Raw genomic sequence first — 16,128 nt, forward strand, 5'->3', positions numbered from 1 at the left:
GGTGATAAACAGGGGAAGAAAACAGGAGGGCTCTGTTCAGCAGCAGCAAGCTGTGAGATCAGTTCAGCTGTGCCAGACCCGTACTGCAAGTACAGCAGATTTTTCTATAGAGGTGGACATCACTCAACCCATATTTTAACTTGACTGTGTTCTGTTAAGGACATGGTATTCAAGGCAAGGATGTCTAAAGATCACTGGTGGGCTCAAGCTCCTCAAAAGAAATTCTTTAAACAGGAGCTTGCTGTCCAACTACGCTGTCTAGGGCCATTCTGGGAACACGTTGAGCAGAGCTACAGCATCCAGCAAACTTCTAGACCAAACCAGACAGCACCCAGAGGCATCTGTGCACCTCTGAGGCTAACTGACCACTGAGTGAGATTTTGTTTGGTTTGGTTTCTGTTAAATGCTTGTACCATTCTCCGGTTATTTTGAATCTGGACTCCAGTCTCCTGACTCCCACTCCGCTCCTATAAGATACTACTAAGAAAATCATAGTGCACTTCAAACAACTTTAATACTGGCTTCCAAAAAGAGGCAAAGGTGTTTTAGTCTTCAAATGACTGTACCCTCTGACAAAGGTAGGGTACAGAGGAGATGGAGCTAGACTTCTCGGAGAAGTACAGCAAAAGGACAAGAGGCAACAGGCAGAAGATGAAGCAGCAGAAAGTCCAACTGGACATAAGGGGAAAAAATCTCCCCCGGAGGGTGGCAACCCTGGGACAGGGCTCAGAGAGGCCGTGTAACCTTCATCCTCGGGGATTTTGAAAACTCAGCGGACTGGGAGTCTGAGCAACCTCATCTAACTCTGAAGTTAGCCCTGCTCAGAGCAGGAGGTTGGACCACAGACCTCCAGAGGTTTCCCACCTAAACCATTCTGTGATTTCATCAGCCCATACGCTACCAAGAAAACAGACTTCACAGTATCTGAAAAATTCTGACAGTTTCTAGTAGTTCAGCAAACACAGCTTAGTGTCACCATTGGGAAACATTAATATCTTAATATCTTAATGTTGCCACTGGGCTCTACAGTTGTAAATTTGAGACCAATTACAGATACGTGCTATAATTCAGTGAGAAACCATTAGTTGCCTGCTGAGGCAAACCACTATATTATCATCTGAAATCTCACTGGCAGTCAACAGCAGCAGAGGTTATCTGTATATATATGTCCCAACCGTCACGGAATAATCTTAGGCGTACTCAAGGAATTGGTTCACTTGAATTTGAACTCAAAATACTATCCGCCCGGGATAGCGATTGCATAACCAGGCACTCGGTGTATGGGGAAAATAAGCCCTGTCTTGCAGTGTACTTAATGTTTTTTGTGTGGATCAACCCTAAAACTTTTTTTTTTTTTTTTTTGAAATACCAATTATATGTAACAGTTCTGATAAGGTAAAAATTAACTCTTGGAAGATGGCAATATATGAACCCCTCAGCAAGTACAGTTGAAAACAGCCAAGTGCATAGCCCCACATCCCAGTGTTTTGTTGCAGTTCATGCATCCAGTTTCTGTGTAGTAAGAGAAATGGGAGAACAGATTATTTAAGCACCAGCCAATGATGCAAAGTAACAGACATGGCCCAGCAGCAAGCCATGTACAGTGGTCATATAATTATATAATTTCTCTTAATTCTAGGTATTTTGGCATTCTGAATTCATGGCTATTTTTGGCCACCAAAGAGATCTCCAGCAGCAGCATCCTTCCAGTACCTGACAAATTAAATCACCAAAACTGCTCTCAAATGCCACATAAGCACCTCTCGAAAATTATTGTAAAAATATGCAATTGTTTATTAAAAATGTACTCATTCAAAGGATGCAAGATACTAAATGTTGTACCTTCACAGTAACATCTGATCTGGGGAAGATCCAGGAACACTGAAGATAATAAATCACTATTCCACACCTTATGGAATTAGTGTGATTGTTTACAAAAACAGAAGTGGGAGGATCATGTTATGGCAGGAAACAAAATTATATTCTCTCCAGAGAAGTGGTTTTATACCCTGGGATAACAGGGTATAAAACACAGATCATTTAAACTCTCCCCATCCCACTGCAACTTGTCACAAATATTCTTCTAGGCTGCCGGTAATGTTAGGCTCCAGCAAGCGGGGTTTTCACAGAGGAAACATGCGTCTCACTAACATTACAATTAATTTGTCCAAGAAATACTACACCAAAGGAGAACATCTGACGCCACCTAGACTTTCAGATGCCCCAAGAAGCTGGGTACTAAATAGTCACCAGGCAAGATGCAAAGTTTTGTCAAAAGCAAGTGAGAAAGTAGGACACAAAGTAGAAAGTATTTTTCACTAAGGCAAAACTGGAGTCATCGGTCTATCACAGTCACAGAGATATTTATTAATCAACTGAGAAGGGTAGACGAGGGTGAGACATGATGAGGCGTATGAACATAAATAGGATTTTCCTAGGTGAAGTCAGGAGACAACTGGAGAACTTAAATATTCTCAGTCAGCAGGCAGCAGAGTGGCAAAGTTCAGAGCAGATAAAGGAAAAAAATGCAAATTGGAGAGCTATATGACAGCTTTAAATTAACAGCACCAACTCAGAAAAAGTAACTGAAGATGATTTTAGACAGCTCTGGATAGATCTTGGCACAAACACGTGAGGCAGCCGAAAACAAGCAAGGCATTAGCATGCAGGAAAGACTAGCATGGGGAATAATGTCCTGGGTGCCACGGTCTCACTTGGAATAGTGTGTGAAGCACTGGGACGGTGAACGTGGAGACTATAATGGTTCAGAGAAGGTAAAGAAAACGACTGAGGGCCTGGAAAATCTCACAGGAAGAGCTGCTGAATAACTGAGATTATTTTAGGAAGCAGATGAATGGGAGAAAGAAAATAAAGGCTAAGAACACTGAATGGCCCAGAGAAAGTAGGTTAGGAGTGTCTGGTGCTACACCTTGAGTTGTTTGAGCAGAGTAGCACAGGCTCCTCAAACCGTAATTTGGCTGTGCAGCTTAGAGCACACCACGCTCCGTGTCTGGGGAGTTTAAGCAAAGGTTTCTCCAGTCCGTTAGGCTGTGATCTGCCCGACACAGACCTCAGGTCTGATGCTGTGTGGCCACGGTTCCCAAACGTGTCTTTTTGATTTATTTTAATTTTTTTTTTAAAGAGTCTGACAACACCACCTGTTCGCTGCCACGATCCTGCTTGTTGCTCCCACCTCAACGTCCTCCCTGCTGTCCGTGCCCGCCTCCAGCATGGAGCCCACGGTGACGAACGGAGCAGACCTCACTGAGCTGTGCAACCAGAGCCACCCCACCGCAGAAGGTCCTGCAGCTGCTGCCCAGAAAGCAGGGATGGGAAGCATGCCCAGCTTTTGCAAGGGAATATAATACCGTAGTAGTTCTACAAGCATGTTTTGAATTCCCCTTCTTTCTTGTGGTTACCCACTGTTTTCAGTGTTCCCACCAAACAATAAATTCAGCTGAGCGGCTAAAGAGATGTACTGAAGGGGAAGTCCAGCAGTTTATCTTAAGTGAGAAGCAAATTCTCGCTGCCCTGGAACTCATGTCCTTTTCAGCTCTTTCCAAGCAATCGCTTTGCTTCAGGTGCCTCATGCATCTATGGCATATTTATGTAAATAATACACACTGTGTTTTTAGAAGTAAACTGCCACATTGGGAAGCATGCACAGAAGAGATTCTGAGAAATGCCAGCACCGTTGCAAATGCCATTATTCTTTCGATTTTGTAGGAGTAGAGACAGGCCTTATGGTCTCAGATACAGCTTATACCCTCCCGGAGAACAGCCCTTCCTAGCATTGTGTTCTCTGCACCTTCTGGGCATTTTTTATTTATATCTTTGTTGATCCAAAAGAGAATCAGTCTTAATTTAGTTTCTTGACTAGCTTATGGGGAAAAATGAAAGTCTAGCCTATAGCAGAAAAACCTCCATATGAGCTTGTCAGGTCTCTGCCAGGGGCCTCTAGACATCGCAGGGCACCGGGCTTTGGAAGAGACGGTCCTCTCAAGGGAGCCTGGTGCCACAAATGACAAGGGAGAAAGTGGGAAGAAAAGCCTTATTCTAAAAAAGAGAGAAACTGTTGTTTCCTAGGTGATACAATAAGATCTGGTGGTATGCATGAAATATGCATTCGCTTTCCCAAGGAAAAAACTTGAAAATGTCCTTTGAAAAAATGAAGAGCACCACAACGCTCAGAAAAGTTGTATTTTTCCATAGGCAGAAATGACCTGCTTCTACCTATACCTACTGTGAGAAAGCAAGCGCATGCACCTCCCATCAGCGAGACTTCAAAGTCTCTTCACAGACCTATGAAAAGAGCTATAAAAGCCTCGGTCCAAACAGATTCACCCGTTATTATTCATCTCAAGCTGTTGAAATTAAGACCCCAAGCACTCAAGCTACAGAAAACTTTACCAGCAGTTATCAATACTTCAAGAGCAGTTCCCCGGCTGGCGAGAGCTGGTATTACTCCACTAGAACAATGTCAATTGTCAGCTAAAAAAAAATCTGTCTCAAAGAATTTAACGGTTAGCAAATATCTTACAGGTCATAAGATATGTTCTATACATAAACATTTTTAAATACATGAACTCCAGGCTTAACTTGTGTCTATTCAAGTTGCCCAGTACTTATCCTTTTAATTTATTTTCTTTCGAAGGAAAGAAGTGTATTAGACTGCAATTATGCGAAAATTTTGAAGAGCAGACACCTCACGTTCCTGTTGACAGTCAAGAACTACCGCACGCGTGGCGTGATGGTTCGGCACCTTACTGACCCCCGCAAAGGAAGTCTGATGCTGCTCCAGAAATAAAACATTCACCTCAACTCACCAAAGCGTGCTCTCGTTACCAGTAACACCCTTCTGCCTGGCTAAGGGACCAGCAGTAACAGCACATTTTTTGCTCAAGAATCTTCAAATAAGCTCAATCATGAAAATATACCACGAATTAAGTTGAGCAACCTTATTCTGGGGACTGATGCTTTGTTACAGAATGTTATTTAAGGGAAGCAATGAAATTACCTGAAAATGAATTACATTTTCATTTCTGTAACTCACTCTTCAGTCCCCTGCTAAAGCATTGCGTGAGCCCAATTTCAGCTGAGAATCAAACAGCAACAGCCGATTTGCAAATCCGCAACAAACCAGGCTCAGCATAAGAAATCTGACGAACTTCCCTGCAGTGAAAGTCGCTCCCTTTCAAATGCTCTGACCACCAAGACAGCCTGGATGTGCTAACGCCAAGTGCCACCCTTGTGCAAACAACATTTGGTATGACATGGGGAAGTTAAAGAAGGATAAGGCTGAAAGGAAAAAAAAATTATGATTTTATTTATTTATTAAAAAAGAAAAGGGAAGAATGTAGCATCAGAAGAAATTCCCCCCACTCCATAGCACTGAAAGCTGATCCTCAGACTGCTGTTACTTTTTGGGTAAGAGGCAGAATACTACAGCTTGTATTTTTGACAAGAGAAACACCTTTCTTTTAAAAAGACAGCTTAGGATATAAATTGTTTTGTGTGAAGAGTAAAAGAAGGCTAACGCTGTTTTCAGGGTAAAGACTGTGTTCTTGCAGTCAAAACACAGAGTTACTTACAGGCTCTACAACAGCTTTCACTGTTGCTTAGTCTGCAAATCCGATGTTCAAATTTAAGGCATAACAGATTACCTAAAGAAGTACATTGGTTGGAAAGTGAAATGGTAAATCCTGAAATGTCAAATATTTGCCTTGTTAGCTTTCAAAGTTCAGGATTGTTCATCTTCTCTCCTTTGTTCACTTCAGGCTCGCCTGGACATTTCTTGTCCATACAAGAAGGAAGACAAACGGTTCACTCAAAAAGATATTGCATCCAAGCATGGATTTGAAAGGGGTCATTTGCTTTTGAGTTTGAACATGGAGATGTACTGAAATCGCCAGGCTTACACACAGCATTAAAGATCCTACAAAGTTGCAGCCTTGTCCTCAACAGCAATGCTGAGATGATTTTGTCCATTTGTCGGAGGAGAGGTGCTCCTCTTTGCTTCTTTAAGGCCACCATTTTCCTAAAGGAGATGCTGTATTTTCACTAAATTTAGCTGTATTTTTTCTGTCTAACACAGGTCCTTAAGAATGAAGACCAGAAAAAGTATTAACGACCTCAAAGACTCGGGCACAGCCGGGTTGTGGATGAGCAGCAGTTCCCCCGTGCCAGCTGACCCATCACCCATGGCTTTGTGCGCATTTCGCTGTTGGCAGCCGCAGGTCAGCTTGCCTTACCTTAGCCCCGCTGTCTCCACATGTACATATTCTACTGCCGTGCTCATGCGTGCGCTTCCTTTACTGATGATTTCAAAAGCCATGCAAAGGTATCCCTAACTAAGCAGGCAAGCAGAGGATTAAGCCTGACCTCTCTGATAGAAGAAAGCGACCAACAATTTAACCTTTAAAAAGATCAAAAAAGTTACAAGATAATTTAAAAACCACAAGAGTGCAAGTCTATAACCTCGCAGTCTCTGCAGTATTTTATTTCAGCTGAGCTACTTTTTTTTTTTAAGCACCCATGGTAAGCTAAAGCTTTCTTCACCTCTTAAAGCACTGAAAGTAAACTTTCAGGCTCAGGAAGAAATCCACTTTATGACAGGTAACACCTATTCCAGCTCCAGAGAGCTTTTATTATTGAAGTGCTGGGACACCAATGCAACAAACCCCAGCAGAAAGTGGATTTTTCCAACAAGTAAACACAGTAACAGGCTGCACAGACACAAGGCCTGTTCGTACGCTCAAGAATTTCTCCATACACCACAAACAAAAAAGACCTGCTCAGTCACTTGCCTAAAAGGCAGGAGCTCCATGCGTGCAATTACTGAACAGGATAAGGTATGGATCTGCGTTTCAGAAATCTGCTTTCCCCTGTGCTTGCACAGGAGATTGTCCTTCAAAGCTGAATCAGGAGCAAGCGAGAGAAACATAAGGACTTAAAAGCTTAAAAGTGAGCAAAATTAAACTCCCACACCGGGTATACGTATAATATATACCCTCTGCACCCCCAGTACATTCCCCTCACTGTCATTCCATTCCCATTCAAAACAACAACTCCTACAATCACATCTTTAAGAACTGAATATTGTACTTTTACAATAATTCCAGTTTAGCTAGAAACAGCAACAATTCGGAACCAGTTCATTAAATGAATTAGAAGAGGAATTATTTTGTTTTCACCCTAAAGTGAAAAAAGCCGGGGGAAATTCTCCTGTATCTCCCTGTCCCTAACGCAGCTTCCAGCCAAACTGCTGCAAGATTGTAAAGAGGAGGTTTGGATCCAGACTCACCCGATCCTCCTTTAGTCCCAACGATAGAAACCAATATTCACTCAAACCACTCATTCAACCAGCGAACCACGCTCTTAAAGCAAACACGTTAAAAGTAGTGGAATACTCCACTGAAATATTTTTGTTTGGAAAGCAGTAAGAGATTTCTATTTTTAAATACACAGATCACTGTTGAATAACTAATATAACTCACTACCACTAGCAAAGAAGTTTTGTTATAAAGTGAGATTTTTATGCTGCAAAATGAATTCTGTTGTTACTGTTAAATACAATATTTGCAGAATCATAAACAAGAATCACACACATGCTCCACTTCTGGCAAGTGGGGACCAACTGCAATAGCACATTTTAAGAAATAAACAGAATATACAGCGTCTTAAAAACACTTGAATGTCAGCAGCCCCGGCCTGCCATTGAAATTGTTTTTGTCTGTTGGCTTTGTAAAATTCAAAATATCCTCTCCTGACAGACATTTAAAACCAGCATCATTTAGATCATTATGAACTACTCATAAAAAATTATGCAAGCACATTTTTCTAATTAGTTTTTTAAGCCTTCCAACCAAGTTAACAAAAAACCCCATTCGGCTATGAAAAAAGTCAGACCCAAACCAGTTACACAGAATCAAGCGAATTTATTCAAGCCTCCGACGTGAAGAGGCCACAGAAGCCACCCAAGCCAAGCACCCTTTGGTGCAATAGATTCAGAGTTACATATCCATCAAAAAACCACTGACACCGAAACAGGACGGCTTTGAACTGCCATCTGTTAAAGCATCTCCAGGTTTACCTCCTTCGCCCTTGGCTTCCCAAGATTTCACCTCGACCGCAGGAAGTTTCCCCACCCGGCCCATGTGTCTGCAGACCACGCAGATGCCGGTTACCTTGCGGACGTGACAGGAGAAGAGAACGTTCATGTACTTGTCTTTCCGTTTCAGCTCATTGGCGACAGGGATGAAAGAGCCCGTGGTCTGAGGGTTATCTGGCTTCTGAAAGAGCAAAGACAGGCACATAACTCTTCTTGCTTACTGAAGAAAGTAATTGCATTACGTCACGGCGGGCCAGAGAGGACTGCAGCTGCACCACCTCCTCCGATGGCTTCCTCCAGTCTCTGCCTCGTTGAAGAGCAGCAGAGCATCCGGAGTTTTATATGCTTTCTGAAAAAAAGCCTTAACAAAACAAAATGCTTAAAGGAACGACGGAGTCAAGGGAAGCAATGCAACTTGCCTAGAGAGAATTTCTTTGTTCTTTTCCATTTTATGCTATTTCTTAACAACCCATTATATCTAGAATTTTAGTTTTACATCGACTTCTTTCCTAGCTTTGGCCATTTGAAGAGCCAGCTGATGGCATTACTCATTATCTTTTAATGCTGCTTGTCATGCTCAAGCTAGGCTTAGTATTCAGAAAAATCACTCCTAGGTGCAGTAGAAGTCAAAGACTCTGAAACGACATAAACCCATTTACAGAGGAAATTTCAAAGTACTTCTCCCTCCCAAGAAACTAATAGTCACTTTTTCAAATTTCCACCCTTTTAGCATCCTAAGCCCCAGCCATTGCATTGATCACTTCACTTGTACTCACCAGTGCGATGTAATTCCCCTCCCACGCTCTTTGTAGGCCAATATCAGCTCTGTGACCCTTCAGCACTTCCATGGCAGCAACCTTGGCCCTCAGTTGAGGTAGGACTTCTGGTGGGACACTCCGGATGAGTTCACCTGCTCTCCACCTGCCACAAAACGCCTGAATCAGCTCCACAGTCTGTACCACGCACTATGAGGACTATGTTTGCCAGATCAGCACAACAAGGACACCCCTACACTACAAATGTCAGGGGAAAAAGAAGTCCTTCCGTTGCACTCATAAAGCTGGAAACGTCAGTCATCATTTTAAAGTTACATATCATCTCTGACTCCTAACAAGTTTGGCTGGTATACTCCCCGTCCCCTACCCAAAAGTCAACTGGCACATCTGTTTGCAATAAAGTTTTTGCAAGCCCATTTTTTGGCTCATTTACAACATCATTCTCCTTTAATAGCTGAATTTGGCCCTACAATTGAAACCTAACCAGCTGGAACATGAAACAGGGCAGGGTAGCCCATCCATTACTCCACACCACACTCCAGCCTCCAGCAGCAGCACCAGGTCTCCTGGGTTAATGCTATGAAAAGTCTTTTAGCAGCTAAAATTCTGTAGTTACAGTAACTGAGCTTATTCAGAAAGCAGGACTCTCTACCCAAATAGGTTGTGGATGGCTTTCAAGAGACAGCTGGGGAAAAAACCAAGGCTGACTTGATCTGGATCTGGTGGTAATGCCCCTTCAAGTAGACGGCTGGGCTGGAGATCTCTAGAGGCCCTATCCAGCCAGCATTTCTCTTGTTCAGTGACTTTCAGAAGTCATCATTTTTCAAATTGGAATCGTAACTTCTTTGCCTACAACTTACCAGAGAAAAAGTCACTAGCTTTTAGATATTAGGAGGTTGTAATAAAGGTATAAAATACCTCTTCTGCACATAGAATATGGGTAGGTAGTAGAACATTGCTTATTCTATTGCAGAAAAGTACTGACTTCCTGTAAGAAGTCTTGACAAAGTCGAAAAGATTCCTTTTCTCTCCCCCCCATCTAAGAGCAGCTGCTCTTTTCTTTTGAAACCAACCAGAAAGGGGCCAAGGAAGGAAGTACAATGTCCATCCTGACTAAATCTTTGAAACAGAATAATTATTTGCCTGGTGAAGGGTACCAAAAGCCACTGACTCTTCATCTATGACGTCCAGTTAATGTTCTTCAGTCACTTTTCCAACTTTTATGGAACAAGCAGTAGCTGTTCACTCCTTGAGGTTAGACTGAAAAGACAAGAGGTTTTCTTTGTACCTGTGGTAAATGGTCTGGAGTGCCTCTTCAAATCGGCGCAGCACTTTCGGTGGCGTGGGCCATTGCACATGCTTGCCATAATCCTTCATTAGCCTCACATTGTGAAAGCGTCGGGCAACCTCATGAATGTAGGCCTTCACTTTGTAGCGGCGGTAATACTTGAGTATCGTGAGGGCAGCCTTTGTCCTCTTATAGCGAAGGCGAGCCAAAGTGCCCCTCCAAACCTAAGAGTCAGTGGAGAAGACAGTTTTAGCAGTATAAAGCAGGATATTTTTTTTCTTTCTGTACTCCCTCTATACTGCTCAAACCCATAAATATATTAGTTTTATTTTAAAGGAAGTGACTTCTCTGTGCCAATAAAATCCAATTAAAACATCACTGAAAAACCACTGTGTTTACCAGTGTATCGAGAAACAATTTTAATACTAATTAAAAGAAGATCACTTTGAAAATAGCTTGGCGAATATCTATTCAGGCCATGTGCTGAAAAGCAAGCAAATATGCCATACAGATGATACCCTCCCAACTTGCCGGACGGGAGGCCAGCTCCGCCAGCACCACTGCGAGTCTCAACTGTGCCCGGGGAGCAGCACAGGCAGGAAACACGCCACGTTCTGGACTTCTCCTTCCGACGCCCCGTGCAAAGAGGCACTCTGGGACTTAGTGCAGGAAGACTGCTTGCAGTGCTGACGTGACTGTACGGTGCTATCAGCTCCTAACTTGAAGGCCCCATGCACAACGAAGCATGGCGGCGCTCAGCCAGGCTGGGCAGGTTGTGCTGTTTCCATCCTGTAACCAGAGAAATGCGTATTCACCTGAGCGCTCTCCAGCTGACATGCACATCCCTGAGGGATTCGACAACAGCTGTACTTTCCCTCTAATATAATCCGCCAAGATGAAGATTGTATTTTTGTTTCCTTGTAGAATTAAACTGGAAGGATAACGAGTCTCCTGCATACGAAGAGTGCTTCACTGCTCGCTACGGGCCCTGCTGGAGAGTTTATTTCCCTCTTGAGAAACATCCCATAGCACCACTGATGCATATCAAGCCTTCTATTTACAGAGGAATTAATTAATTACCTGAGGCAATTTCCAACATGATATTCGCTTTATGAAGCTGATGTCAAAGGTTCTCTTGACAGCTTTACTGATAATCCTGATACGTGGCTGAAAAAAACCTATATGTAGCAAGCAGTACAGCAGATGTGAGGGGCTGCTCTCCTCTATACACTCAAAATTCAAAGAGGAAATAGAGATTTTGGGTCCCAAACGCCTCAAAAGCAGAGGAGACTCTTCTTTCAACCTCTGTCCGAGTAACCCCTCCTCATTCTCCCTTGGCCTCACTGTCCTTGCATGGGATACCTCCCGTTCACAACAGACATGGTCCATGTAGCGCCAGCAGAGCCTGGGAAGTTGCTTGAGCACCCACCGCTTCACCGGTGTGTTTGATGCTCCGTAAAGTACATTTCTGTTCTAGCACACCAGAACAGAGTCAAGACCCTACACAATGCTGCCCAAACATCTGATGGTAAGGCTGAGCCAATCCATCCCTCAACTTGTACTTTAGCGTGTCAAACCGACTGTAAGCCTACAACCTCCAACACTTTATTCCAAGATAGAAAACAGTCCTCGAAATAGTACGAAATCACCCTACACCCCCCCCATTCTGTGGAACATTTAGCATGGTGAAGACCAAACTGCAGCTGCTAAGTCCCATACGGCTGAGAAGCAGATGGAGCCCAGCTCACTCCTACACTGTACGTTGTATATTGTTGGTAGGAAGAGGAGGAGGGAAATGATCCTGGACAGCAAAGTAAGAAAACGAAGCACAGCAAGCAACTAGGGGAACAACTCAACACATGCACGGTGACCGAAGGCAACGTGCTCCGTATCAGACCCCAGCCCCTGCCAGGAGCCACTCTCCTAAGGAGGATGTGACTATTTCAGCGGTCGATGGGAAGAGCCGGGGAAGCGAGGCAGGACACGGGACAGCAACGGGAAAGGTAAGAGCAGGAAGCACAAAAAGCAGTCGCTGTAACCGCGGCAGAAAACCAGCACTGCTGTACTGACCTGACAAACAAAGCCGGCAGGAAGAGAAGGCGCGAGTTAAACGGTGAACAGTGGACTGGTACTGAAAATCTCAACACTGCATGCATATAAAATAATATAAAACACTTTCCTTATTTATTCTTTGAAATCATTAGACAGATTGAGGGAAAGCAGCATCCTCTGCATCACATATGCTGTTCTTAATGTTCCCTTTCAGTGCACTCAATTATAATTGTTGTTTTAGTTCTATATAGCCTGCATATCTCAAAGAGATACAAGAACGTTGCTGTATAAGGGGCACCAGAGCCCCTGAGAAGCTCAGGGCTTCCTGAAGCCACAAGCTAAAACCAACTTGCACAGGGCCTGGATTTCACCCAAAGTGTGCAAGGCTGATTTAAACCTAGCATTTCCCTGTCTGAGGGCATATCGGATTCAGAAACTGTATGAATTTGACAGAATCAGCAACTAGGATAAAATACTTGAGCATCTAAAGAGTACTGAAGTAATTTGTGCCCCTTTATAAAGAAAAGTGAAGAAGACTTGGATTGCTTGAGACATTTAAACATAGACTGAAGTGTCACAAAATGTACCTGCGAGGAATGCATGGACAGTAAACAAGATAAACTGGGTAAAAACCTACTGCCAACTTCTCATTTTTTAATTTAATAAGAATAGAAATGAGGAACAAAGCGTTCCAGGTTGCAGCTAAACAGCCTTCTGAACATTACAAAGGATCTCAACAAAAGAACGTGCACGGTAAATTTGTATAAGCTGCTAAAAACTTTGTAGAGCTTCACTTCTGTCAGTTTTTCCCAAAAACATTTTGAATTGTTTTTAGATACAGAACAAGGTCTTGATTTTGCTTCCTTGTGCTTGAAGTAGGCATGCTCTTGAGGAAAGTGTCTTGCTGGGGTTATTTTTTACACCAGTCAGACATCTGTGGAACAAAGGCGCTGTAACAGATTGCCCCGATGTTGTATCAGCTGCATCGCTGCAGAAATTGGCTTCACAGCAAGAAGTGTCACAATTACTACAAACACTAGCCTTCCAAATCCAATTATCCAGCCAAGGCATGCCCCCTGGCTACACACAAGCAGTAAACTATTAATGAAAAGCATGTCCTCAAATCAAGTTGTCATAACTGGATAACCTCACTCCTAGTAAGGACCTTCCTAACAGCCACAACAGCAGCTCCTCCCAAACGTAAGGAGAAAGCCAAAGATGGGAAGAAACTTCTCCCAGGGAATGGGGTACAAATATTTTTAAAATTAATTGTTTTTCTAGTTTGATGTTCTTCTTTTCAACCAGAGGGCTCATTTCTGCTTAAAGCAGTCCACCAGTGATGTTGAACTGCCAAGGCAAGCTGACTGCCCGATGGTCTAGCAGTCTCTTCCAGAAACATGGGACAGTTCAAACCTACGAACAAGAGGAGGCTGTCAAAGCAACAAACTCCTCGTTCAGCAGCCACTTTGTGTACTCTGCATTGTGTGGCTGTGAGCAACAGGTCAGAACCACACGCAAGACAAACGAGGATGCTGGAGTGTTTCCTACTCCTACACCCCTTTCTCAGACTTGGATATGGGAGAGCACTACCTCTCTCAATGTACCTTTCCAATTCGTCCCCCCACATCCAGTTCGTAACTCAAGAACATTAAGCACTGTAAAATGAAATAAAAAAATCAAATTTCCAGAGCTAAGTTTATCACAGCATTTAACAGATTCTCGTATTGCAAAAGCTACTTTTCTGTTCTATGCTGGAGGACAATGGTAGAGCCGTGGCCAAATACGGGAGACCAGCATATCAAAAACCCAACAGAAGGAAGATCTGTGCATCCAGGATTCTCCTTCTTTCTTTTGGCCCTCTGTACCCAAGATGTTGTCCAAGCCATTTTCATATATAGTTCAGAAAGGATTCAAGAGCTCACATGCATCACCTTTCTGAAACTCGACAACCAGTGAGCAGCTTTCTGCTTGAACTTAAATCAAAGCTACACACCAGCAAGCTGGCAGTTTCAGCACTTGCATTTAGCAAATCTTGCAAGGATAGGGTAAACAAGCCTCAGAATCGCAGTGCCCCGTATCATTCCTCCTACAGGCAAGAATAAAATGATACTTCCTTTGCCACCCTTCTGGGGCTTTCACTTCTGGTTAACGTGGCTTCCCACAGAAATGAGACTAAAGAGAATCCTGTCGCCATCTGACCTCTTGAGATTGCCCCGACATCTTGATCTCCAACCAGCTTCAACCAAATCTGACAGAGGAACAGAAGACTCAAAGAGGCAAGTCCATACATCTTTCAGGAAAAATCAACAGCAGGGTAGAGAGCGCCTCAAATTAGAGTGACATTGCTGGAAATGCCTCAGAATGAACTCGAGAGCCATCTACCTTCTTTGATCTCCAGAGCCCAACCAGCACAGGCAAAGCTCCTACCCAGGCAGAGCCACATGAGACTGTGTGCCAAGCCAAACAGGTAGAGGATACCAGAAGGATCTGGCAGTATTTCCAGGAGATGAGAAGGTGGAGATGTGTGCAGGACACAAGGGAAGGATTGGAGGATATGATGAGGAAGATTGGGGAGTACTGGCACTGAAGTGGGCACAAGAAGAAAACCGATTGCCATCATTGTGGGGTGTCAGCAGCGTAGGACAAACCCAGAGGAAGCCAGGCTCACAGAAAAGCTTGTTTGATGACAATTTTCAAAGTGACACACTGAAGAGCAGACTCCAAAGCAATCGATTTTGTCATCACTTAGTGCAGTGCCTAGTGACCAAGCAAGAACAAGAGACATCGTGCAGGCCACACTATGGAATAGATTGTCCTCTACAAGAAGAGCTGCCCAAGGAGACAAGGCAGGGCAGGGTATAGGAAAGGGAATAACCAGCAGCATATGTTGACTCCACAACGTGTGTACGCAGGGAAGGGGACCATCAGCAAATTAAGGACTCAAGAGCAGAGACTAATAACTATGGTTATGCTGAAAATGGAAAGAAAAGGAGTTTTTAGGCTTTAAAAAAAAAAAAAACCAGCAAAACAAACAAACAACATTCCCCCCATCCAGTCCCCACCCATGGTCTCTCCTCATCTCTTTCAATACCTCTCCCTTCTCCTCTATGCTTTCTCCTCCTAAAGGTCAGGTGAAGGAAAATTAAGAGGGCAAGTGAAATTATGACTAAAGGGCTAGGAGGATGGACAGAGAGAAAGGAAAAGGTTGGAGAACAAAGTCTGAACAACACAAGAAATTCAGTCAACACTCCCGAACATTAGAAGGCGTATATATTTCTATGGTTGCTTCCAGTGAAAAGAGTTCCTTGCTGTTTCCTTTACCACAGTCCCTTTTACTCCTCCAGTTATGGCCAGCGAGGTGGAAGTGACCACTTGGGACCACGAAGAGCTCCAGACCAAGGGAGATCCTCCTGCATGGCAATCCCATCGGTGGTCCCCCTCCTCCCAGTGTGGCAGCTGCTTTGGCAGCTTCTGAAACTGGGACTCGCACAAAAAGAAATAGAGCATTCATCCAAACCAAGAGTCATATCTTATCTTACGGGAAGTACTGAAATCTTTTCTGAAGTATGTTTAATTCACGTGTTTTTTGATTAAAATTTAATAAATTAAAATTCAAATGAATGGAAAAGGAGATTTGCACGTACCTTTAGAATCAGCTTAAAAACCTCAGTGAGCTTCTGGCAAAGTTTCTAAGATTAAAGAAACCTAACGCAGATCAAGTCCATCACCTTAGCAGAATATAAACCCTATATACCAATCTACGCATTATAGGCTTGTTTGCAGACTGCAGTCTGCTTCCAAGCTCAGAATTTCCCATTAAAAAAAGGGGAAAAAAAAAAAAAGGAAGAAAGAAAGAAAGGAAAACAATCAAATGGGCCCTGCAGAGCACAGGGAAAAGCAAC

General features: G+C 43.4%; 1 protein-coding gene across 1 annotated transcript in view; it reads right to left on the minus strand.

The window, feature by feature from the left end:
- The window catches only part of MYO1D (myosin ID), a 163,684-nt gene that overhangs the window by 63,708 nt on the left and 83,848 nt on the right, over positions 1 to 16,128 (minus strand). The window contains exons 17-19 of the mRNA XM_009329974.1: positions 10,175 to 10,398; positions 8,887 to 9,031; positions 8,187 to 8,291 (exon numbers count right to left, since the gene is read on the minus strand). Of these exons, the coding sequence (XP_009328249.1) occupies positions 8,187 to 8,291; positions 8,887 to 9,031; positions 10,175 to 10,398 (474 nt within the window). The remainder of the gene's footprint in view (positions 1 to 8,186; positions 8,292 to 8,886; positions 9,032 to 10,174; positions 10,399 to 16,128) is intronic.

Source organism: Pygoscelis adeliae, unplaced genomic scaffold, assembly GCF_000699105.1.
Source record: "Pygoscelis adeliae isolate BGI_AS28 unplaced genomic scaffold, ASM69910v1 Scaffold718, whole genome shotgun sequence".
NCBI classification, from domain to species: Eukaryota; Metazoa; Chordata; class Aves; order Sphenisciformes; family Spheniscidae; genus Pygoscelis; species Pygoscelis adeliae.